This window comes from Poecilia mexicana, unplaced genomic scaffold, assembly GCF_051168715.1.
Source record: "Poecilia mexicana isolate PSO_F unplaced genomic scaffold, ASM5116871v1 scaffold_8, whole genome shotgun sequence".
Taxonomy (NCBI): Eukaryota; Metazoa; Chordata; class Actinopteri; order Cyprinodontiformes; family Poeciliidae; genus Poecilia; species Poecilia mexicana.
In genome coordinates, this window is record NW_028263377.1 from 26,383 (window position 1) to 53,554 (window position 27,172).

General features: G+C 37.1%; 1 protein-coding gene across 1 annotated transcript; it reads right to left on the reverse strand.

Moving 5' to 3' along the window:
- Positions 1-713: 713 nt before the first annotated feature.
- lin7b (lin-7 homolog B (C. elegans)) lies at positions 714-26,706 on the reverse strand. The gene is made up of 6 exons (XM_014975085.2): positions 26,611-26,706; positions 12,111-12,229; positions 10,357-10,428; positions 8,972-9,181; positions 8,583-8,746; positions 714-1,473 (listed from the first exon to the last, which is right to left on the reverse strand). Exons 1-6 carry the CDS (start codon positions 26,684-26,686, stop codon positions 1,452-1,454), a joined length of 663 nt encoding a protein of 220 aa, XP_014830571.1. The 5' UTR covers positions 26,687-26,706; the 3' UTR covers positions 714-1,451.
- Between the last annotated feature and the right edge of the window lie 466 nt (positions 26,707-27,172).

Genomic DNA, 27,172 nt, shown 5'->3' on the forward strand with positions numbered 1-27,172 from the left:
AGATGTGGGATGGTGTCCATAAGAATTGGACGTCCACTTGGAGCCATTCCATTTCTGCTGTGTCGGATGATGACAGTACTTGAAGGAAAGTTCTGATGTTATTCAATGAACTGATTAAAAGAACACAATTTCTCAAACAAGGATTTTTCTCAGTACCTACAGTGTATTAAGAGAAACGCTGCACTGTTGGTCTGTATCTTGAAAAAGTCACCGACTTCTATTAACATATTTTATAATACTCTTAAATATCACAATATGAGTCAAACACTTTATTTGAAGGATCTGTGGGCAGGTATCATCATCTGTAACATAACAGATGATGACTGGACTGATGCCTGGAGAAATCTACACTCTTAAGCGTTTGCAATAGAGTGAAAGCCACTCAACTCGTGATTCTTTACAGAGCGCACATTTCGTCTCATCAAAAGCAAATATTCTAGCCTACCTTGTCTTCAGTGTTTAAAAAATTTTTTGCTTTGTATTTTGGAGACATGTCAGTAGTTCATATAATAAAAGAACAATGTTAATTTTGCTCAAACATGTCTAAGCCTATAAGAAGTAAAATCAGAGAAAATGATAATTTTAAGTGGTCTCTTAAATTTTTCCAGAGCTTTGAAATGTGCGCTATTTGGACCGGGTCATACTTCGCCAAATTCTGCCTGGAAATGTGTAATTAAACAAATGCATTGGTGATAATCAGACAGACAGCAATGGCCATGCGCCAAATGTCTTCTTTATTCATTTGTGTAATACAGTTCCCCCAGAGGTAAGGCACAGCACTGCCTCACCCCGCCTTCTTTTATGTATTTCAACAGGCAATGCTTAAGTTCAGCAATTTTGACCATAAAAATGTTGAAATTACCAATAAGAAAAACAATTTATAGAAAATTCAGGTAGATTAATTGATTTTCTTTCATCATTGCTTCTTATTACTCCTACTCATTACTACTTTTTACTCATGGCCTTATTTTTATTTCACCTGCCTCCCCTGACCGCACAACACTGCAAAGAACCATGAAAATGCATATTATCCCTGTAGCTAAGAACTCTGACAGACAATAGGTATTTACTCTGCCAATAAGTAAATAAGTAAACTCATAACACTGTTGATGAGTACACTAAAACAGGAAGAGGATACTGAGATTGGCTTTAAGATACACACTAAACAGTCTCTAAAGTGACAAGACAAATAAGTTTTCCCAATAGAATATATTAACATTACACCCTTATTCTTACAAGAACTATTAACATTTTTATTAGTTTTTTTCTGGTTTTGGGAATTGAATTGCTGACTGGTATAAACACAAGGAAAAAGGAGAAAATCCCAATCTTCTGTGCTGGCTTCAGGTAACAGGCTGCTTTGGTTATTTTTTCATTCCTGTTAGCTCCCCTCAGAATGACAGAAGAGTCATAAAGGTCTAATGATGAGGTGGGTGGAGGTATTGGCTTAGTTAGCCTCTGGACTCTAGGGATCTGGAGAAAGGGAGACACAAATGGAAGAAAAAAAATCAGTTGTACACTTTTTTTAAGCACAAGCCTTTCACCACCAGCAACTGGTGAAAGCTGTGCTGTAGTGCTGTGTCTAGCAGTACTGCATGTAGCTGTATGGCTGTACATACTTAAGGTACTCACCTTAAGATTTTCTTTCAGTAAAAAGAAAAAAAAAATTATAGTTGATTTTTTAATTACCCCTTTTATATTAAAATTGTGGAAAAAAATAGGTAAACTTTATTTGAAGGGGGTTGAATAAGACTGTCATGACACTGTCATAAACATGACATAACACCTGTCATGAACATCAATAAGTCTTCATGAATATTTATGACTGCTGTCATAAAGCGTCATTCAGTAAATAATGACACTTTTAATACAAAGTTGACATTATTCAAAATGTCTTAGTTATGAGAACTTGACATTAACCAAGAAATCATGATCTGAGATAAATTTGTTATAAAAGTATTACCGATTAAACTTTAAAAATTACCATTATGCAGTAATATTATAAAGCTATGCCATGTTGCTTAGTCTTAATTTTCTTAATTTAATCGATTCTAAAGTTTTACAGCAAGATGTCTACAAAGCACTTATGAACTTTGCATTTGAAACATTATTTCAATAATAATGTTATTATTGAATAACATTATGCCTCAGTCCTTGTGCGTGCGAGGACTGAGGCAAAAGTAGAGAACTGGCAAATGATAAGTTTTACGTGTGTGGGGTCGGTTGGTATGGACCCCATTTCTAAACACAAGGGCTAAGTAGTGCAATACACCATCTCCACCAGTGAGAGGCAGCAGTGCACGAACAGGCGTGCAGTGTGTTGGTGAAGAAGAAATCTTCCATATTGTGACGCAAACCTAACACAAGTTATAACGGCCAGACCTCCTGTTTAAAAGGAAGCTGAAGTTTGATACCTAATACATATGAGGTATGTGTCTTATTAACTTTACATTTTCTTTGAGAAAATAACATTGACTATGTTCTCTTTCTCTGTAATGTTAGCTATCAGCGATTCAAGCCAATCCTACCTTGCTGTAAGTTAATGTTAGCTAAAGTTATTAAACACAATTACTGTAACGTTAGCCCTTAATATTAAATATATTTTAAAGACAGGCAAATTGTTTTTTTCCCTTCAATTTTAATCTAGCAAATTAAAAGCTAATATATTAGTCAAAGTTATCCTTCATATGCATTATTTAGCGACGTGGCTGATGTGACACAGTGCTTATGTTCTTTGCTTTGGCAAGTTTAGCCACCCAGGCTAGCCTAAGGACACATGGTGGGGAGGACAAAGTTGGCTAATGAAGACATGCTACGAGTGTGGAGGATGAAAATAAGGACCAGCCACCAGAGAAAGAAGTTCCTATTTGACCAAAGAGAAAGAAGCAGATGAAATATTCCCCAAGATAATTAGGTAAGTCGTTTTTGTGTTAATATTTTCACCATGTGAAGTGGAGTGGGACAGCCAGTGGGAATGGGGAGCAGGAATCAACATTCACCAGCTGAATTAAGTTACGTTTTAGACAACAAACTGATGTTAAATCTATTTATTAATAAGCTTCTTGCAACAACCCTAAGTTAGAGTATCTGGTTAGAAATAATTTAGAATGCTCATTAAGTAAAAAGATGCATTAATGTGCCTAAAACTATATGTTAAATGATGCATTCGAATAACAGTGGCAGTCTGTTTTAACTTCTGCCAGACAAATATTTGATCAGAATAATTTTGTTCAGCTCCAGTTATTATTCCACTTGTATTAACCCTTTTCGGCGGGATGTGTCGCCGGCGACACATCTAAATTTGCAGTACCGTAATTCCGCCACATGTAGCGCTATCTGAAAAATTCCAACGGTTTCTGAAAGGGGAGGCGTTGCCCTTTCCAGCAAGTATCGGGTTAATACGGCAACTTCACAGCTGCAGCTGCAGAGAGGTAATTAATCCGGGGGGCACTCGTTTAATAGACGGTATATTTCGAAAATAACTTGCTGGATATTGAAAGTTCCAGTTGCTATCGATACATGGGTAAGTATATCATCTCACAGGACATTTAAAGAACTACTTACAATTAAAATAGGGAAGGTTTATTTAGGCAGACGCTTGAAACTCCGGCGGAAAAGGGTTAAGAAATAATTGTATTGCACTTTATAACAACCAGTCATGTTAACTAGGCATTTGTCTGCCAGTCTACCATTCTGACAGTGTGCAGCAAGGGACATTTTTGAAATGGTATTTAAATAAATGCTGGAATATGATGACATTGTTTTTTGTTTTTGTTCTTTGACACTTAATGACTTTATCATAACTGTTGTAACTTGTTTCACTTTACTTCAGGTAATAGTTAATATTAATGACATTGTAATGACACTTAATGACGTCATAACTGTTACTTATGACAGTTCACTTTACTTGAGGTAACAGTTAATATTAATGACACTGTAATAACACTTAATGACATATTCATAACTGGTGCTACTTGTTCCACTTTAGTTGATATAAAAGAAATTGTTAATGAGTCTGTTATTAAATCATTTGACCGTGTAATAAAGCTTAGTGAAATCTTTATTGCTTGTCCTACTTGTTTTGCTTTATTTCAGGGAGTGGAAATATTAATCATTGTTTTGTTAAAGCTTTTGCTAGTGTAATAATTAAATCATTATGACTACTATTATGAGAAATTTATGTTAGATCATGATTTCTTGGTTAATGACAAGTTGTCATAACAGAGACAATTTCGTCTAGGTTAATGTCAAGTTGTCATAACGAAGACATTTTGAATAATGTCAACTTTGTATTAAAAGTGTCGTTATTTACCGAATAACCCTAATAACCCGTTATTGACCCTAACCCTAACCCTTTATGACAACAGTCATAACTATTCATGAAGACTTATTGATATTCATGACAGGTGTTATGTCATGTTTATGACAGTGTCATGACAGTCTTATTCAACCCCCTTCAAATAAAGTGTTACCGAAACAATTTATCTGCTGTCATTGGTAGCTATGCTAGCTAGACTGAGCATTCACAACAGGGTATGCTAGCTGCAGCACGGCACAAATCGAGGGGGAAGAAGGATGGGCAGCACCACATGAGATTGTGATTGACAGCACAAAAACTCTCCTGCCACTGACTGGTTGTTTCTAGCACTGGGAGAAAGAAGAGGAAATAGATTTTTCACAGATTACCTCTCATACCATACTGTCACAACATAATGACAGTTTTAACAAATATGTGGAAATATTATTTATATAAAAGTGACATACTGCAGCTTTAACTTCATTCAGGAGATGATGGGTCAGGAGGGACGTGGGTTAGGGTTAGGGATAGGGTTAGAGCTGCTGCAGACTGACTCATCTGATGTTAAGTGGTAAAAAGTACAAGGGACAAGTTAAATATATGAATATGTTGGTAATTTTATTTTTTTTCCATAATTCATTAAATTATAGTGAAAAGGAGGCAAGCACACAGTCTACCCTCCTCTCGGAGAAAAACTGGGTTATAAATTAACACTCTTGCCTTTTTCTGTCTCTCCCTTTTTTTTAAACCTGATTTTAGAACTTTTCTTAGCAGCGTAGTAACTGCCACAATCATTCGTGTGTTCCACTGTCTGCAGCTGAACACCGTCACGGTGAAGCGTGACGTGCTCCAAGCAGGAACGAACCATTTAACGCAGATAGGGGGTTTCAGGGCAAATATGGATGTATGTTTTTTGGTCTGGGAGTGGGAACATTAAATTTTCACAGATAAAAACAATCTTTGAAAATACAATGATTAATTTTGTAATTGACAGGGCCCCAATTTTTTTTAATTTATATTAACAAAAATAAATAAATAAATTCTGGAGGGCCCCCTGTTGGTCAGGGCCCCTAGAATTGTCATCACTTTTCCCCCCTATACTGCGCCCCTGATTTCAATCAAAACTTCTTTCCCCTGTCTGATATTGTTTCATTCTTATAAACTCCTCTGTATTTAAAATATTTTTAAAAGGTAGGATTTTCTGATGCAGGTCCTTAATGCACCAATATATGCACTACCCACATATTTAACAGGTAGGATATTTTGATTAAATAATTTATTGCATCACCGTGTACGTAGAGGTAGGATCTTCTCATTAAAGAATTTAGCAGATAAACTTGTGCCACCTACCAAGCTGAAATGGGTATAATATCCTAATTAAAGGTCCTGGTGCATCAACACCCTCTACTGATTTATCAGGTAGGATATTCTGATGAGGGAATTTATTGCACCAATATGATGATAAAATATAGAAAATTCAAATAAAGGGAATTGGTGCAAGAAAATGTGTAATCTAAGTATTTTATTAAAGTTGGGTATTGTGATGAAAGGATTAACAGCGTCAGGAAATGCTACCACTATATTTTCTAAAGGTAGATGAAGGGATTTGATGCAACAGACTGTGGTACCGTGTATAAAGGTGGGATATCCCGATTAAGGTGACCTGTTTATCTGTGGTACCCATGAATCCATCCTACCTTGTGGTAATGCACATGCACAAATCAATGCTACGTCACGTACTGCTTACTCAGCAGATTTCTTCTAAATACATCCTACCTGTGGAAGTTTTGTGTGTTTTATTTAATCAAAGATTACGGTAAGCTGTATTTAAATTATTGTATAACTGGCTTTCATTAAGCTGCTGTATTACTTCATGTTTTTAGTTTACATGACAGGCAGCTTGTAAATATATTTATAAATGGCTTTAGTTTGCTGTCTGCAATGTTGTTACTACTGTAAACAAGTCATTGTTTGGCGGCTAATCAGGACAAAATATGTTATGTTTGTGGACTATTTTGTCCCTATACTTTAACACTTTTTACTTTAATAACACTCTTATTAAACTGTACTAAGTAGAGTTGGTGGGACTGAAGCTATGTAATAGGGGTATAATATTAGTGTATATTAAGCATGTCCTATCATTTCAGGTGCACAGTGAACCTCGCAGTTCGGTGGATACTGTGGCTGTGCTGCATTTGATAAAGTCCGTCCAACAACATATTAAAGAGTAATAAGCAAAAAAGAGTTGCGGTGAATTGTATTTGTAGATGTGTTTTTGTACTGTTTTATTCTTACAAACACCTTTGTAATTAAAATATTTTTTAAAAGGTAGGATGTTCTAATAAAAGGATTAGTGCATATGTTTAAAATGAAAAGCTATAAATATAGCTTTTCATTTTAAACATGTCAGATTAAGGAAGTGATCTTCTTGTGTTTTTGTCATGTACATAAATTGTTTCAATGCTATGTTAAGCATAACTCCTAAGCTTTTACTTCAGTCCCTTCACTCAAATAATGTTATCCAATATATTTAACATTAACACAACCTGCTATAGCTTTTGGTTTGTAAACATGACAATAGCAGTTTTGGAAACGTAGCACTGACAGATACTTAGCTATCTATCCATGGAACAGTATGAAAATCTGACAAAGTAGCACTGACAAAGTAAAATCCTTTGTTCTATCGAACAAAGGATTTTAGTACAACATGTACAACTGCTGTATTTTATAATCGTAGGATATTCTAATAAAAGGATTAGGGCATAACATCTGTGTTTTCATTTTAAACGGGTGGGATATTCTGATGAAGTAATATTCTTGTGGTTTTGTTGCGTATATAAATTATTCCAAAGCTATCATAAGCATAACTCCTAAGCTTCGACTTCAGTTCCCAAAAAATTTTATCCAATGGTAATATTTAACATTAGCACAACCTGCTATAGTTATGGATTTGTAAACATGATGGTAGCAGTTTTAGACTCGTAGCACCGACAGACATAGCTATCTGGCAGTGGCACAGTAGGAAAATCTGGAAGCACCAATAGTCAGGACAGGCTGTCGCAGGGAAACTGCCATCTTTCAAATGGGAAAGATGAACAGCGGACCAATTAAATGAGTTCAGGGGCGTGTCTGAAAATGCAGCAGGACGGGAGGGGCTGAAAGAGAGTGGAAAACAGCGCATGTAACTTTGTGAAACGAGTGGGTTGTCACAATGTTTTTATGATATAATTTTTTTTCCATGTATAATGATCAGTGTTTCCTAAAATAGAAATCAAATTCTTTGTCTTGCAGTAAAGCTGTGTTGAATCATCATCTTTGGCTTGCTTTTGTTTCTATTTTCTTGTGGAATATGAAACTGATGGGGGCATGGTCGGATATGATGATTGGATGAATAGTTGGGTTGGAAATATCTGTTATCAAAGAGTTGTTGGTAATAAAGTAATCAATTTGTGAAAATGATTTATGGATGGAAGAAGGATTTTTTTTCCTTGAGAGGAATCTGTTCACTCTTACGCAGACACACACACGCATGCACAAATGGTGTGGTGAGCAGGGTAGGGCCACCTGCAAAGAGAATGTTTATTGCTGATCCCAGGGCTCTGTTTACCAAAACAAAGTGACAGAAAGATGGCTAGCAAATGTTCTGCAAAGAGAATGTTTCTTAATTTTTTTGAGAGGGGAGAGGCGATGGGGGGTAGGAGGGCATCCGCTCGCCGGAAATTAAAAGCAACTAATTATTAGGGTCATAAATCACTCCATTGATTAAATTTTGTCATAAGGATGCTTATTTGTCTCTCTTGTATTGTTTAATGATTTGGATTGCATGACAGTTTTATGTGTGGTTTGAGTTCTTGGAGCTGTTTATTGTTGGGTGAAAGACTGTGTTAAAGTCTCCACATATAATTGTGACTCATGTAGAAACATTATGTAAAATAAAAAAATTATGATAGAATGTGAGGTCATCCATGTTCGAACCATAAATGCTTGTAATTGTTACATTGATATTAATTATATATTTATATTTATCATATTTTTCATTAAAGTCACAAAACTCAACTTAGCATTACAAGCCTGCTGCTTTTGGGTCCACTCTTTAAACACATCATGAGATACCTGATTGCACATAGAACAACCTATCAGAAAGAATTTTTGCTATACTTCTACTCAATTTTAAATTATATTGTGTGAAATAACTTTAGATACATTGTTGCATAATACATTAAGTATGATAAACTTAGTATTTCAGAAGACAAACTTGTGAAATATAGACAAAAAGGAGTCTTACGAGTAGCTGTTGTGCTGCTGTCGTCTCCGGGCACTCCTCATCTTCTCAAAACGAGCCTCCATTTCCTCCAGAACCTTAGGAGTGTAGCGGACCACCAATTTAACTGACCCCTGGGCAGCCTTCAGTAGCTCCACAGCCTTTTCATGTTGCTCCGCCTCTACGCTCTGCACAGATACCACACCTCTGTCAGTTGTGGTATACACACCAGAACTGACAGCAGCGTAACTTTTTGACCAGGCATTGTGGTCACGCATTCACCACAATAACAGGCCATTGTGGTGAATACACCACATTCACCACAATGAAAGTGGCACATTACTTGTCTGGTTCAGTCTGGTTGTGCGCTGACCAAACAGTCCAGTCTTTGGGTAGTTTCATAGAAATCTTACCACTCCATTGACAGATAGCAGCTGGTCTCCTCTCTTCAGTCCTCCTTGGCGATCAGCCACTCCTCCAGGGATAACTCTGGAGATGTAGATAGGGGAGTTCTGTTCTTTCCCGCCCATGATGTTAAAGCCCAGGCCCTCTTCTGTTTTGGGCAACTCCACCACCCTCGGGTGGGCATGACCCTCACTGGCTGCGAAGGCTGCAACTGTGGCCTAAAAAAGTAAGAAGTGAGATATGTTAAATTGGGAATATATATATATATATATATATATATATATATATATATATATATATATATATATATATAGCTTTAGGGCAGTTTTTCTCAAACTGTGGTCCCTGGGTCTGTGGGTCCCCCCCAGTGGTCCACAAGGTACTGCATGTAAACAACCCTTTATTTGGCGTGACGTGACCTCAAAGTGCGGCGCTACAGCTAGTTTACCAAAGGATTGTGTTAAAAAATAATGATGGAAAACTAGCTTAAAACAGGGTTACTCAAAATAAAAAGCTGCAAAATATTTTGAGTTTCTCTCTCATTGTATTATTTTGTGTTTTGGGAACTGGGGTTTTGGCTCTTTGTGGGCATTTTTTGTTTCCTTGTCTGTCTGTTGACATCTAGCAGCAGACATCGACTAGATGGTGCCAAGAGTGCTGCACTTACCTGAATATGGACGTGAATCCATATTCAGCGCACCTGTGATCAATCACCTCATCATCTAAGAGTATATGAGGAGCGGCCCACGTTGAGAACCACTATGCTATGCAAATAAAATTTGATTGATTGATTGATCTGTCCATCTGATTGGGTCTGTAGCAAAATTGCACCTAATCCTACTGGACTAGGTTCACTAATTACAACTATTGGTGCAGGTGAAAGAATCCTTCTTTCCTTTGTTTGGATTGTCCACTCCCATGCTTATCCCTTCATACTCACCATCCTTAAGGATTCTGATAAGGTTGTATAGTTTGGTATAAATTTCATCAGAAATTCACAAAGCATCAGGTCTGGATGCTATGTACTATCACTAGTAGATATAGGATCTTCTTCACTTGAAAACTGGACTTTTCGAGTCCAGTTTAATTCCTGTTTTGGTGATCACATGTCCGAGTATCTCAATCTGATGTAATCCAAAGATGCACTTGCCTCTGTTGAGGATTAGACAGCTGCTAATCCTCAACAGAGGACAAGTAGTACCATTGATATCATTTGATAGCAGAGATTGAAGGTTGTTTTAAAAGTTTGAAACAAATTAATGAGAGAATCTAGGCCTGTCTCAGTTTTTTGTTTTTAAATTATTCTGTTGAACCACAATTCAAAAGCAATGTCTGATTTTCATAATTTCTGTATATAAACAATAGGGTATTGTGTTTATTTTGTTGACAATACCTTGGCTGTTGCTTGGGCTCGGACCTCTGGACCTCCAGCAATATCCAGTGTGTCATAGAGCTGCTCATATACCTAAAAAATAACGACAGAAAATAAAAAAAAAGAACGTGATAAAATGTGAAGGATACATGCAGAGCACTTTGTGAAAGCATTCATATTATTTTTATCTTTTTCATTTTGTATTATAATAGCTGCAAACATGGGATTTTCTTGGGACTTTATGTGACAAACTGCAGAATTACTAAGTGGAAGGAAGTGAATTCATGGTTGGTACTTTTTTCCAAATTAATTCATAAATAACTTCTTTAGCACTTTGGAGTCAATTAATATATAATCAATTCAATACAGTAATCTACATACACTGCTGTGCTGTATACTAGGTATAAAACACTGCAATTGACCTTAGTTAAAAAAAATAAATAAAAAAACGCAGCAGATTGCAGTGAATCACTGACTTTGCAGCGATCTTCATGTTGAAACAGTAGAACTACCTTAACAAGAAAAGGCCAGCAGAGAGTGGCTTGCTTTTGTATTCTTTGGGTCCTTTTCTGTTAACAACTTAATGCAGTTGGTTTGACTTTCTTAGATTTAGAAACTTTTATCACATGACATTTAAGCAAATTTAACTTCAAGTTCAGTTCAAATTCAAAAATAGTTTATTAACCACAAAAGAAAATTAAATGTTGTAACTCATAGTTTAGGTTATGGAAGTTTGAAGAAGACAAAGTGAAAATAAGTACACTTTGTGGTGCTTCTTTTCTACTGATCACCTGGTTAGACACGCAATCGTCCAGTCTCTCAAACTGTGGTCTGTTTGTCACCTAATTACGTAGAGTTTTGACAAAGCAAATTAGACCGAATTGCGTTAAATGCACTGGAGAACATAATTCTCACAGTTCTGCCTGCTTTGACCAGATGAGAGAGGGTTGGTTAAGCAGATGTATGATCCATCCATTCATCCAATATCATACATGTTTATTCCTAGTGGGGTCACCAGGGGTGCTGGTGCCTATCTCCAGCAGTTAACGGGCAAGAGGAGTTTATATTCTGAGGAGAGAAAAATGTTATGTTAAAGTGGAGCCTAGATGAAGGGTATGAACATGAGGACAAAAATATGTAAAAAATCAACTGTGCCTCAGTGGTTTCAATACAGCCAGCTGGCTTAAGACCTGACACTGAGCAGGTAACATGTTCATGCTCTCATGCTTCCCATACCACTTTGTTGTTATGATTATGAATGGCCAAATAAAAAAAAAGCAAATATCCTTCCAACTACACAACATGACAAGAGAAAATAATCAAATAATGACCCCCCAAAAAAATTTTCTACCAGAAACGGAGGAGTTAAGGTTTAAAGGGAAAAAAATTCAGACTGAAAACAGAGCTACTACTCAAATACACTGCCACCTTCAGAAGCACAATTTTAGAATTTAAGATTATTTAAAAAGCATACTGAACAAAGATTCCAGTTTGCAAATGTTGAAAAAGACAGAAGGTTAAGCAAAGTAGCAGGTGGAATGACTACAAACGCAAGCCACACTTTTGACATTTTGATTATGATTTTTTTTTTTACCTTGTATTCTTCTCTTTTGACTTTACAAATGTTAAGCCCCCTCCCCCAATGCATTGAAGTTTGTAGTTTGAACTCAGACAAAATAAATAAAAGCTTTAACGTCAGACCATATGACAGAAAGATGAAAACAATGAGGATATATAGCCCTTGAAATTTGAGCCTATACATTCATCAAGTATACCTCCCTGATGGCAGCACAGAATTTGCTTTGCAGAACTCTCTGTAGGGCCTGCAGTTTGGGAGGCGGCAACTCCCCGGTTCTCTGCAGCCGATCCAGCAGCTCAATCACTCTGCACACATCTGAAAGACAAGCCTGGGTTACTGAAAAAAACACATACAACTGTTAATGAAGGTTCACTCAGTCTGATTTCTCTTTTCTTAAAACTTGCTCCTCAATAATTACAATGTTTGATGAACTCACCTTCACTGTATGAATAAAGGGTCAAACAGTTTAAGAAATTATGTTTTTCAGTGTGAAACCCACACATTCTTATGTGCAATTAAAAAACGGCCAATAAACCTTTAGAAATATTATCTAAAGGAAAAAAGCTCAAACCCTGCTGGAATTGGCTAGCAGGCAGGAACGGACCAAACATAGACATGCAGATACATACTGTTTGATCTTTTTATTCTTTTAAATTTCTTCCATGTATAAAAACTTCCAGTATGGATTTGCAGACAAAAACTTCTGCTGTCCACATTTTCAACAACTGAACCTGAAACATTTATGAATGTGAACTTGCCCCCAACCGCCTCTCATCTCTTACGCAGTCATTTGCTGAATAATAATACTTATGCATAGCTATGGCTCACTCATAGAAGCAGAAATAACATTGCTGTTTAGAAGGCTTATGGTTAAGTTGATTTATAATTAAATTTTAATTTTGCGGTAAAATTAAATGCTAGAGGAATCATGATGCAACATGGCTGCGATTCTCCACCTCGCCATCTGCAGAGCGTAGCCAGTTTTCCCGGTCTCCAACACCAGTTGGATGTCATGAATTGGTGCAGGGGTGGTGAGGAAGAATGCCAAGGACCCATGTAGAGAGATTAATGATGGTTTAATGAAGAAGAACAGACTCAAACAGTCCAGGATCTGGCAGCACACTTGAACAGAGGCTAGGCTCACTCTGGTAGCGACAGAAACTAAACAGACTGCTTACGAGAGCTGGAGACTCAGAACAACGGTTCTATTGTGCCGACTAACTACTGAACTTGACAGCAAACGACAAGTCACACAACAGTCTAGAGTCTAGACAACAGCTAGACACAACAAGAGAAGGACCCGACAAAGAGACAGGTGACTTTAAATAGACAGAGGGTAATCATGGAACGAGACACACCTGGGAAGGGTTAGGGTTAGGGACAGGACAATACAGAGACTCCACAGAACACAGAAACTAAAGAAACACACACAGAAAACCCCCAAACCCGACATTGGATCAGAGTTTGCACATTGGTAGATGGTAAATGGCCTGGACTTGAAAATGTTTTGTGTTATGACCCATCTGTGTTATAACTCTAAACATTCATCAAGTGTACCTCCCAGATGGCAGCACAGAATTTGCTTTGCAGAATTCTCTGTAGGGCCTGCAGAGAGTTCCTACAGAGGAACTTCATGTTGTGATCCTTCACAACATTAAACATCCATCCTCTTCAAATCTCAAGTAGCCAACACACAAAGTTGAACATTTTATAATGTTATTTTAAAAAGATGTATTTTTGATTGAGATTTTCCAACAAGTGGAGCATATGGCTTCAGAGTGAGCTATAATGCAGAAAAAAACAAAAACAAAAGGAAACTATCCGAATATTACCAACTTACCTAATTGAAAGTAAATAAACCAAATGACAAAACTTACCTCCCTAATTAAGAAAAACACAAGAAAACTAAGGAAACAAACAACAGCTCACTCCTAGAACTCAAAGAACTTTACAAGGTGTTAACAGACAAACAGTGTGGCCGTTTGAGATGAGCTGAGGATGGTTGGCAGGAAGTCCATGTCAGTAGGTTTTATATCCGTCACCTCCAGGAGGCCACCAATTGGACGTCTCCGGTGTCTTCTAAGAGCCAATCAGGGACGGGTACCTGGACACTCACGTTTGTATGATTAAATTTACAACGCCAGTCGTAACACCCCTTTCCCAAGAATTAAACACGCCCTTAAGTGTTTAATTCAAATGAGAAAATTAAAAAGTTCTAGACAAAGCATCAGGTAATACATTAGCCTTACCCTTTTTGTAGTTAATCTGTAAGTTAAAGTCGTGCAGCAGCAAAGACCAGCACATCAATCGGTGGTTGGAATTGCACATTTGGGAGACAAAAACCAGCAGGTTATGATCGGTAAACACCTGTACAAGTTGCACACTGGAGCCAATATAAACTTAAAAATTCTGTAACACAAGTAACAAACCAAGAGCTTCTTTTTCAATTGTGCTGTATTGAAGCTGATGTCTGTCAAACTTTTTTGAAAAGTAGCAGACAGGATGATCTATGCCTGGCTCATCTTCTTGCAGAAGAACAGCTCCGGTGCCACACAAACTTGCATCAACTTCAAGTTTAAAGGGACACTCAAAATTTACCACAGCCAGCACTGGTGCACTACATAACGATGCTTTGGCGGACTCAAACACAACCTGACAAGAAACAAAGGATTTCAAAGGACTGGCAAGTTCAGTCAGTAGACTAATCACATCTGAAAAATTTCTGCAAAACCCGTGATAAAAACCACACATTCCCAAAAAACGACGCAAATATTTTTTTGTCTGCAGGACAGGAAAATCAATTATTGCCTGCATTTTAGCAGCAATAGGACACATTTTACCAACCTGTTTTCCTAGGTAGGTGATGGTGACTTTACCAAACTCACATTTTGAAAGATTTAATGTGAGAGAAGCATCACAGAAACGACTGAGCATCTCTGAGAGTGTTTCCAGGTGTTCTGACCAAGAAGTAGAATAAATGACTACATCATCCAAATATCTGCGACAGACTGGCGAACTGTCCAGGGTGTACCCCGTCTCTTGCCTGGAACGTTAGCTGGAGATAGGCACCGCCACCCCTCCTGACACTACTAGGAACAAGGGTGTACAGAAAATGGATGGATGGATGGATGGATCATCCAAATATGCTTCACAATTTTTCACTCCAAATAATACCTTTTGTTTTAAGCGTTGGAATGCAGTGGGTGCGTTACTCAACCCGAAAGGCATAACAGTACATTGGAGGAAATAATCAGGAGTTACAAAAGCAGAAATCTCAGAAGCTCTAGGTGTTAACGGGACTTGCCAGTAACCTTTTAACAGGCCCAACTTTGTGACAAATTTAGCTGCACCAACACGATCAATGCAGTCTTCCATTCTAGAAAGTGGAAAGAATCGGGCTTGGTGGCAGCATTAACCTTTCTGTAACCGGTAAAAAACCCAAAATGTTTTATCTGGTTTCGGGACTAGAATACAGGGCGAACTCCATGTGCTGTTACTGGGCACTGCTAAACCAGGTTCAACCAGGTAAGTTGAACATGTTGCATTAAAACATGCTTTGTTGGATTTATTCTATAAGAGCCATAGGCATGCAACCGCTGTTCTCCCTCAAATTATCATCTGCAAGATGACATGAACGGGAAGAGTTTTTATCTGCAACGCCTTTTCTGGAAACATAATATTTGAGCATGTTAATATGACAAACCCTTGTTTTTCATTTTGATCAGGAGTCTTAATCCCAGTTTGTCTTGTTTATTTTCTAACAAAAAAAGTGATAATCACCTGTATTTCTAAGGATTGTGACTGGAATTTATCCTTTTCCTCACTAGTCAGAAACAAAACCCTGTGAAATGAATGGCAAAAACTTTGGATCAACATCAACTTTGGGTTTTTGTTGAATGTCACCGCGCACATTCGGCTGGGAAGCTGAATTTATTTAATCCCACATCCACAGGAGTTTTTATGCTTCTAGCTTCTTTTTTCTTTAAGACTGGGCATGCAGCAATTAAATGTCCAGGTGCATGGCAATAAAAGCAATCACAACTGCTTGCTTTTGAAGCAACTGTTGGCATATTTTGATGCACTGACCTTGGAGATGCATTTTTTTTGTTTGGATAAATTTTTCTGAAACAAATTTTGTGAAGAAAACACACTTTTGTGAGTCAAAATAAATTTGTCAGTTAAAAGTGCTGCATTTATTAAAGATGACACTTTCTGTTCATTTACATAAGTCACAATCCATTCAGGCAGACACTTTTTAAACTCTTCCAACAAAATGAGTGATGTCAGATCATCAATAGTTTTATCTTTACACAAATGACACTTGTCGAGAAAAGTCGAGCTCATCCCACTTCCCCATGCTGGAGATTTAGTTTAATAATAAGAATGAATAAAGTTATCTTTAAAACTGATTACACAGGTGACATCAAGACCCAACAGTAGAGTCAGACGGTAATAAAATTAATCTGGTTGTGTGTGTTGTTATTGTGTCCTGCAAACTTTGCTTTAATTCTACTTTTTTCTATTTAATCATAAAAAATCATAATCAGGCAGATAGAGAGTCATGGAACAGGAAAAGCAGGTTTCCTGGAGAAAGAGGAAGTTTCCAGCCTGCAGTGATTAAAAATAGTTCAGAGTGCTCATTTCGGAGCATTAAAGGTTTAAAGAATAAAATCTAAACATTTTGAGTAATTGGATAAAACCCAGAGTAAAATACTTAAATTAATAATGATAACTTATGATTAAACCAATAATTAATATTGGTTTAAGCAGTGGTTGATGTTGGTTTGATTATAAGAATATTTGCACTTACTCTTAAACTTATGGAAGTACTTACAGGTGAAACAAGTAACTTTAACATGGTGTCAAATAATTAGAATAATGGATTATTCTTGGTTTATTTTCAGAAATGTCTGTAATAACACATCATGATTATAATAAGGGTAACTAATAAGTAATGGTTATTATAAAATTATAAATGAATGCTAAATCAGAGAAACTAAAAGGTTATACATGTGATTTTGACATTGAACTTGAAATGGTGTAAAATGTGTAACTGTAACTAAAGGTCACTGATGTTGTGTTGGAGGTAGATGGTAGGTGAGAAGTCAGGGGAAAAGAGGAACCGAAAGGGGAGCAGAGGTGACCAAGACATTAGGTCATCAGAACAGACATCATGTCTCCAAGATGGTGATGGATATGAGATCATCTGTCCAAGCAGTCAGTATGGGAAGTAACAGGAAGTGAAACTGTGTAAGATGCACATAGGAAACAGGTGCAGATGGAAGAAGAAGAACTGAGAGTGCAACTCGGAAAGAAAGAGGGTTAACTAAAGGTTTTTGTTAACCAAGGAAAAAGTTGACGTGAGGAAAGTTGTGTGGGCCGTGGGTCAGTGACACGTAGGAGATGGAAAAAGCAAAGATAAGGGAAATGAATGGATAAAAAGATACAACACAGGAGGATCGAGGTTCTTTGTTCCGCAGCGTTCGAGTCGAGCACACATGGAGAAGCAGAACTAACGGAGGGCTGCGTGATGACCTCCCGGGATGACTGCTCGCTGCCAGTGAAAGGGACAAGATCCGTTTACCCACAACCCGGGACTCTGATTCGACTGTGGCCTCACGCTCAACCCAAAGGATTTCATCGATGCTGCAGTGGACATGGGGAATATACCAAGATCCTTTTTGGATAAAGAACTGAGTTCGTTGAGGATTCACACCAGTTCAACTTTGGATTTATTCTAAAAGGATTCTGCCAAGACAATGACAGGACTCCATCCATGGATGTTAAAGTTTCTGCTGCCAAGATCGTCTCTGCATCTGGGTTTGAGTATTTCTGCCTCCCCCAAAGCCTCTATTTAGATTAAGACAGCGTAGGGTTAGAAGTAGGAGTAATTTCTGATGATTCTTAAAAGTTTTAATTTCTTATATTTTTTATTAAAATGCTGTATGTTTTTTCCCTTTGCTAAAGCTTGCTAATAAAATACTAAAGTCTAATTTGAAGTTGTGGACAGTTAAATTAATTGAGTCATCTAGATTTAATTTCTCTGATCGTTGTACAATCAATGTTTATGGTCCTAGTAACTTATGGTGGCTTCGTACGTTCTTTAGTTCAGATAAATAATGTCCCTGGGACTTATTCCTAGTCGCTAAAATTATCCAAGTCGGTTACCAAGTGCACGTTAATAATTAGGAGATGAGCTACCGTGAACAGGTGTGGTTCATGAGTTCGGACATCGGCGGGGCTACTCCGATGTCTGGGTTATGAACTGAAGCGGGGCATAACGTCTGGATGAAGGTAGTTAGAACTTGGACGAATCATCTCCGCTCCCAGCTTAAATAAAAGTTCTCTAAATTCTTATCTGCGGTAATACCCGAGAATTGGAGTCTTTTCGGACCCGTGAGACGGAGAGCTGGTCAGTAGTCAGTCTGCTGGAGTGGGGAGGAGTTAAGGGCGTGGCTGAGTACTGAGAATTAACACACTATTTATCAAACAAAACGTTCTTCTCTCACGCAAACTCATCTAATCACACATTTCACCAAACATTGATCTGTTCATAAATAAACTTTATCTGATTTCTCTTATCAGATAAATAATGATGGAGAAATCATTATTTATCTGATAATAAATATCAGATAAATAAGGAGCAATAATTACTCCTTATTGTTATGCACAAAAGGAGCAAAGGAGTAAAGTTTACCTTCGAGCAAATGCCCCGCAAAGGAATCACAGCGATCCCCTTTTGTAAATATTACTGCCAGCACCCCCTGCTGTCCCCTGAATCCCCCTTGGCATTCAACACAGTGGATCCTGTGTTCTAATTTCTAATGTTTTAAAAAGCGATCCCCTTTTGTAAATATTACTGCCAGCGCCCCCTGCTGTCCCCTGAATCCCCCTTGGCATTCAACACAGTGGATCTTGTGTTCTAATTTCTAATGTTTTAAAAAGATAAGTGTCATGTCCAAATAAACTTTAGTGATGTATATAAAAACCCTCATCTGTATTGAGGTATTATTTAGCTCTGTCAAAAGGCAAGTATGCTAACAAGCTCAGCCAAGTCATTTTAGGATGCAAAGATGAGACAGTTTGAATCCACTGGAATATTGGGAAGGTGACGAAATGTTTCAGCCCAACCAGGGGCGGATCTAGAAAAATATCTATAGGGTGGCAAGAGGGGGGCAAGGATTTTTCAGGGGTGGCAGCATATCCCACTATATTTATATATGTATATATACAGTCACATGAAAAAGTTTGGGTACCCCTATTAATCTTAATTAAAGAAAGATTGTTCAACATAGTTGTTTAGGGGAAGGATACAAAAAGTTGTCTCAGAGATTTAACCTGTCAGTTTCCACTGTGAGGAACATAGTAAGGAAATGGAGGATCATAGGGACAGTTCTTGTTAAGCCCAGAAGTGGCAGGCCAAGAAAAATACCAGAGAGGCAGAGAAGAAGAATGGTGAGAACAGTCAAGGACAACCTACAGACCACCTCCAAAGACCTGGATGATCATCTTGCTGCAAATGGTGTCACTGTGCATTGTTCAACAATTCAGCGCACTTTGCATAAGGAGAAGCTGTATGTGAGAGTGATGCGAAAGAAGCCTTTTCTGTAAGCACGCCACAAACAGAGCCGCTTGAGGTATGCAAAAGCACATTTGGACAAGTCAGCTTCATTTTGGAATAAGGTTCTGTGGACTGATGAAACAAAGATTGAGTTGTTGGGTCATAAAAAAGTTGCTATGTATGGCGGCAAAAAAACACAGCATTACAAGAAAGACACTTACTACCCACTGTATAATTTGGTGGAGGTTCCATCATGCTTTGGGGCTGTGTGGCTAAGACCAGTACCGGGAATCTTGTTAAAGTTGAGGGTCGCATGGATTCCACTCAATATCAGTAGATTCTAGAGAATAATATTCAAGAATCAGTTACGAAGTTGAAGTTACGCCGGGGATGGATATTTCAGCAAGACAATGATCCAAAACACCGCTCCAAATCTACTCAGGTATTCATGCAGAGGAACAATTGCAATGTTCTGGATGGCCATCCCAGTCCCCAGACCTGAATATCATTGAGCATCTGTAGGATGATTTGAAGTGGGCTGTCCATGTTCGGCGACCATCACACTTAAGTGAACTGGAATTGTTTTGCAAAGAGGAATGGTCAAAAATACCTTCATTAAGGATTCAGGGACTCATTAAAAGCTACAGGAAGCGACTAGAGGCTGTTATTTTTGCAAAAGGAGGATCTACTAAATATTAATGTCACTTTTCTGTTGAGGTGCCCATATTTTTGCACCTGTCAAATTTTGTTTTAATGCGTACTGTACATTTTCTTATAGCCCAATAAACCTCATTTCAATACTGAAATATTAGTGTCCATAAGTTATTGGTTATATCAAACTGAAACAGCTGTTGCAAACATCCAAATATTTAGAGATAAAAATGAGATTAATAGAGGTCCTCAAACGTTTTCATGACTGTATATATTATATATATGTATATATATACATTCCTGATCAAAATCTTAAGACCAGTCAAAAAATTGCAAGAATTTGCATTTTGCACTATTGGATCTTAAGAAGGTTCTAAGTAGAGCTTCACAATGTTAAAAGAAGAAATCAGTGTAAGAGACAAAAACCTTTGAGTGGGGAATTAATTGAAAACTGCATTTACACTCAAACATGATTTTTTTCAGCTGATCAAAAGTTTAAGACCATAGCTAAAAAAAGCTGTAGGATCATCCCGTGACTGACAGCCAGTTGGATCCTGCGGCTCAGAGCTGGTGAAATTTTTTTGGGTCTACCACTTAACTTTTTTGTTCCATAACCCTCAGGATCATTTAAAAAATGCTAAATGACTGTCTTACTGCGTCCAACCTCAGCAGCGATGGCACGTTGTGAGAGGCCTTGCTTATGCAGCTCAACAATCCTACCACGTTCAAAGTCAGTGAGCTTTTTTGCTTTTGCCATCAGGAGGTCTTGACAGTGTAAAGACTTGACAGAAAATGACATGGAATCCATATTTTTGCACAACTTTTGGCTTTTAAAGACTATGGTCTTAAACTTTTGATCAGCTGAAAAAATCATGTTTGAGTCTAAATGCAGTTTTCAGAAAACTCCCTGCTCAAAAGTTCTTGTCTCTTGCACTGATTTTTTCCTTTAACATTGTGAAGCTCTACTTAGAACCTTCTTAAGATCCAATAGTGCAAAATGCAAATTCTTGCAATTTTTTGACAGGTCTTAAGATTTTGATCAGGAATATATATATATATATATATATATATATATATATATATATATATATATATATATATATATATATATATATATACATATATATATAGATAGACAGATAGATAGATATCACGTTTAGCTTACGCAGACCTAACATTGGACTTAATTTACTTGTTGCAAAATATTGTTTTTAACTTGCATTGTTTCAAAATCAGCTTCATGTAGCACTGAGGATTATATATAATTTCTTAATGTAGTACAGTTGATTATTTTTACGTCTTTTGTACTTCTGCTAATTGATATGTTTTACTGGATTGGACAGCGCTGATTAGTCGCTATGTGTTGCGCCATTGAGTTAAGTCCAGAAAATCATTCAATTCCATTGCAGGAAGAGCAGAAATCTGTCACAAAAATATTAGTAGCACCATCGTGTTTATAAGATATATCTGTTAAATATGGCCAAAGATAAAACTGAGAAAACTGATGTTTGCTACAGAAATTCTCCTTGATACAAACCTATAAATAGTTTGATTTCTGTTAGTTCTGTCAAGATGCAAGAAAGGCTGAATTTCTCTTATATTGGTCAATCGTTTTATTTTACATATGCTGTAGGAGACATAGTTTGATTAGTTCAGTTTTAGTTGTTTGTTTAACTTTTAGGAATTGCAGTGGCTCCAGTTTGCCATAATAAAGATACAATAATGCCGATGAACAGATGAAAAACAAAACCAGACAAAACCACTTCTATTCTGCTTTTTCTCGCTCTGTGTGCCTGTATTACTCTGCACGTGGGGACCAGTTGCCATGGCAACTGACAGACAACTCAGTGAGCAGATAGAGCATTACTGATCTAGGGAATCAACACCAAAAAACAAACATTTCCTACACAAAAAAGTAGCAAAAACACCAAAACAGAACATCCAGTCCGTTACATTATGTTGTCAGGCTTGATGTCTATATTCCGATTATTAATAAATTTTCGCCTGAACACAGTGGTGGTTGATTAGCTGACAACATGACTTAGGGTGTGGGTTATCTTATTTTAGTACTAATGAAACCAAGACACACCAAACTGCACAGCACATATCAACTCCATGCACCGCTCATTCTGCTCAAAAATATTAGTTCATCCAAAGCCAAGTCTATACTTGACAAAAGTTGAGAAAAGGAGGCAAGGAAAGCAGAAAAGGCTGTTTCTAGCTGGACATCCACAAAGCCTATTTTCTTGTACACTTAACTTGAAAAGAGCGTGTATCCTTCTGTCTCGTAGTTTGAAGCAAACCTTTCAGCTCCAGTGTTGGTCTTCCTTTAGTTATTATTTCCTGCTTTGTTTAAGTCTATACTTTTGTCAAGTATAGACTTGGCTTTGGATGAACTAATATTTTTGTGCAGAATGAGCGGCGCATGGAGTGAAAGTCCACTTTAGAAAACTGTTTAAGTGTTGACTAGATGACTAGAACATGGATGACTAGAAATGTAGTCATTCATGTTGATGTCAAAAGAGAGGAGAACACAATAAATCTATGGCTGCACTTCACTTATTTACTGTATGGCTAGTTCCCTGTCACTTACTCTGCAGACACGTCACAAAACCAATGTCTGGGATCATGAGCGCCCCCTGCCATGAGGCAGGAAAACTGTCTGCCTCACCTCGAATTTTTACGATCGCTCCTCAGCACATGAATCATGTTACACACCAAGTTGGTGACAAAAAACTGTACAGTATATACATTAGCTAAATTGTGGAAGATCAGTTCATATATTAAATGTTTTTTAACCATTTTATTGGTGACATACAGATAGGACGAACTTGCTCCCATCAAATGGTTGCCAGCGCAGTTAGCGAGAGGTTGCGCAATCCAAGGTGAGGCTCAGCTCACTGCTGCCTCCCAAATGGGCTACTGATGGTACAGCAAGTATAAAAACTAAAAGACAAAGTATCAAGATTAAAAAATAAAAAACAACAAAACATACCAAAAGGACTTGAAATACAGGTCAATACATAATGGGAAGAGTACAGCAGTGTATTTCATTATTTACTGACAGTTGCTACAAACACTAAATCAGGTGCAAGTCCCCCTACCTTGTCCTGCATTAAAAAGAGATATTAGTATAGGAACAAAAGAGAGCTTGTACCTGTTACTTTTTATACTAAGAAGTCTGAGCCTGATGCCAGAAGGCAGAAACTGGAACTCAGCATGTAAAGGATGAGAAGTATCAGCAATAATGGCTTTAGTTTTCCTAATGATTTGTTTTTTACACAGTTCTGTAAGTGAGCTTTGTTCAACTCCTAAGATCTTATTGCTAGTATGTATTACTCTCCTAAGGGCATTTTTTGACCTAATACTAAGATTTCCAAACCAACAGAGGAAGGAAAAGGTCAACACAGATTCAATATATGATCTATAAAATAAGATCATCAATGACTTATCAACTTGAAACTTTGCCAGTCTCCTTAGACAAAATAATCTTTGCTGGCCCTTTTTTGTCGGTTTTCTGAATGACAGGTAAATTGTAACTTATTATCCAAAATACTCCCAAGATATTTTTAGTTCTCTACACCTCCCGGTCTGACCTTTAATTACTGTTTGATTTGTGATATCGGGTATCTGTCTAAAATCAATGGACATGTCCTTTGTATTCTGTACATGAAATGAAAGAAAAGCTTCATCACACCAGTCAACAGATTCATCGACCACAGGACCATGGGCATGTTCATCATCATGAAGAAGGCTAATTATCACAGAGTCATCTGCAAATTTTAATATTAACCTATTATCATGCCAGCTGCAACAGTTGTCCATGTACAAAATGTAAAGAGGGGAAAGGACGCAGCCTTGAGGGGACCCTCATCAGCTGCGCAGCCAAGCATTTGAATGAGAAATTGCAAAAATTCAGCGATTTTGAAGCAATAATTAAAATTGGTTAAGCTAAATGAAAAATAAATACTTTATAGTACAAACCACAGGGCGAAAATAGCAATGTAAATTATCTAATATAAATTATCTTATTATTCTTCCATGATGACAGGTGAGGCCTTCCCTGACGTCACTGCTACTCTGACTTACTTGTATGTGTCGACTCGTCTCTTATCAACCTGTCACATTGCTAAGACAATATTAATACATATTTATTATTTATTAATAATAAATAGAAATTATTATTAATCGATATTAAATGTTATTAATAACAATAATATAGACGGGGAAATGATTTGTAAATAAAAAATATTGTTAAAAGAAATAAACATCTTGACACATTAACAGACTTTCAGAATTGTAATCAATAGTTAAATATGTATTTCAATTGTCCAGTGATTCTTGAGAAGAGGGACAAAACAGATCCTATGGATAAAGCACAAAATGTGAATAAAATATACACAAAATATAATTTTTTCAAATATCTGACTAATCTAAACTGGCCACGTGAGCACAACAATGTATGTTTTCCTGGTGTTTGCTGAATATTATTCATTTTAAGCTTTGTAGTGGTGTCTGTAAAATCCTTTGTCCTGGAGCAGAACTCAGCAGATTATAATAGTTTAAAACAATTAAAGGAATACTAAGATAATATATTATGACAATTAAGTCTAAGTATTCAAATAAATAATTATAAAAGTATCAATACATTGAATTAAAAATCATTTTTATATATTTTCCAACTCAACTGAAATTTGTCCCTAGTTTTTGTCAACACCATCAGACATAAAAAGAATGTAAAAAAAAAAAAAAAAAAAAATCAGGCATTATTGAGGGGCATCAGAACTTCTGAGGACCTCATGACCTCTGTCGTGGAAAAATTACTTTAACAAGAGTCTGGATGAGAAGAAAATAAGAAATGTATTAAAACCTTGCGAGGTGAGAACAGAAAGATAGAGTCAAAGGAGTCTGTCAAGTCTGCTCTGACCAACAGTGGATCTGGCTTCCTTTTATAGGTTCTGGTCAGAGAAGAGAGACTTGATTGGATGAGAGGTGTGAATCCCTGAAAGTGATGTACCAGGGATTCTGTGGAACCCAACACAGATGGTCTGGTCATTTGTCTATTGTTAAGGAAAGGAGGATGTTCTCTGATGCTAAAGAGGGCAGATAAGTTCTACATGGGGGAGTAACACTTAGATAGTCTCCAGGATCAACAATGTCCTCTGCTGTAATATGCCACTGTAGAAGTCTATAGGAGAGCAGCTTGACCAATCTCATGATGAGATCATGCAGACACAATCTAAAGCACAAAAGGGGCGAAGAGCACATTATAGCATTTTCCATTACACCTCCTCCTTTCTCCTCCTTTGCTAAGAGGGCTAGTTAGCTCTGGTTAGCATATGTTATTCTTTATTTTTTTCTTCTATTTTATTCCTAAGTTGTTCGTCACAACCATGATGACAATTTACAAAACTCTGATGAAATTTTGTGAAATAAAAGCTTAAGTTTGGTATAATGTAAAGATTTCATGGACCTGACGAGCTACAATATGGCCTCCTTCAGAGTAACATCATATAAATTGAGGTAGTTTGGCATTTCGTCAACTCCGTCAGATGTCAACTCCGTCAGTTTTTGTGATTCTTTCAGTGAAATTGTTGACAAATCTCACTTAAAAGTGCAGTTAATTCATTTTAATATATTTTGTTTAAATTGCATTACTTCACATGTATCAAGTTTTTAAATTTACTCACTAGTTTGTCACCACCTTCAGTTCTGCATCAACCCCGCCATGTACTGTCAACTCCGTCAGATGGATTTTATGTTGTTTTTTGTTTTAAATAATATTTTTGTTTCTTGAGAAGCATTTGTCTTTAACACTGGGTAAAATATCACTAATAGGGTCATTAAAAATAATTTTATCTTTATTTTTGTCAGATAGTGTTGACAAAGTTCTGGGTCAGGTCCATTAAAAATTAAATTTTCAAAACAATGTTGCAACTGGGAGCCTGCACCTTAGCATCTTTACATTTCCAAAACATTATTTGTCATATTTCAATACATAAGCTTGAGGAATAATTACATTTATATTTGGGGTGCGCCGGAAGGAGGGGATTTAAACCCATTTTGTCCCACTTCTCAAGAATAAAATAAATTTTAAAAAATTATAAATAAATAAAAATAAATAAATAACAAATATTATATAGATGTAATAAAAAGCTGTATGCATTTTACAAGTAGTATTTGCATCCCCCAACATAGGATTTAAAGCAGACCCACTGTAAATGGTCGTAAAATGATTCTGTTTCCTGGATGAACAAATGAAAAAGATGAATCAAAGGGATAAATAATAAGAAACAGTAAGTGGGTCAATTAAAGACCTATATGAAGTATGAACTCGTTCTGACTTTAAAAGACATCAGCGTGAATATGGACATGAACTCAGGAAGAAGACGATGTTTCATTTTAAAAACCCATATAAACTAAAGGTTTTTGATAAGAGCAGACGCTAGCTGTCCGATGAATGGTACACTCCTTGGAATCTTACCTCGTTCTAAGCAGAGCGGCTCCGTCATGGCCGCCATCTCAGCCTCCTTGGACGGATGATAGAAAGAGGACATCATCCTGAGATCCTTTGCCTCTGAGCTGCTCGCCTGGTTAAAAGAATAGAAGTCTCAGAACGATAGGCGCTCCATCTTTTCGGAGGACGACATAAACCGTTTCCGGGAGCTGAATCACGCACCTGACGCACCAGGTTCAGCCTTCACTGTCTGAAGAGCAGTAGCATCCTCAAGAGAGACTCAGTCTGATTGGATGGTGTTCAGCAGCCGTAAGAGACGTTTCGCTGCAACATTATATGCTTTTGAAATGTTGCATAAGTATTTACACTGTTTAAACTGTTCAACATTTTGCCACTTTTGTCATAAACAAAGTGTGACTTACCTATGATTCATTTAGCTAAAGGAAAACGAGACATTTAAGTGGCAAAGCTTTAAAGGCAATTCTTTAAGTGAACCTGTGTGAAGTGGTATATGGCAGGCCTTCTTGACATAAACTCTGTTTCCACTGATTATGCGTACATTCTAGATATCTAAAAATGCATTTTGACT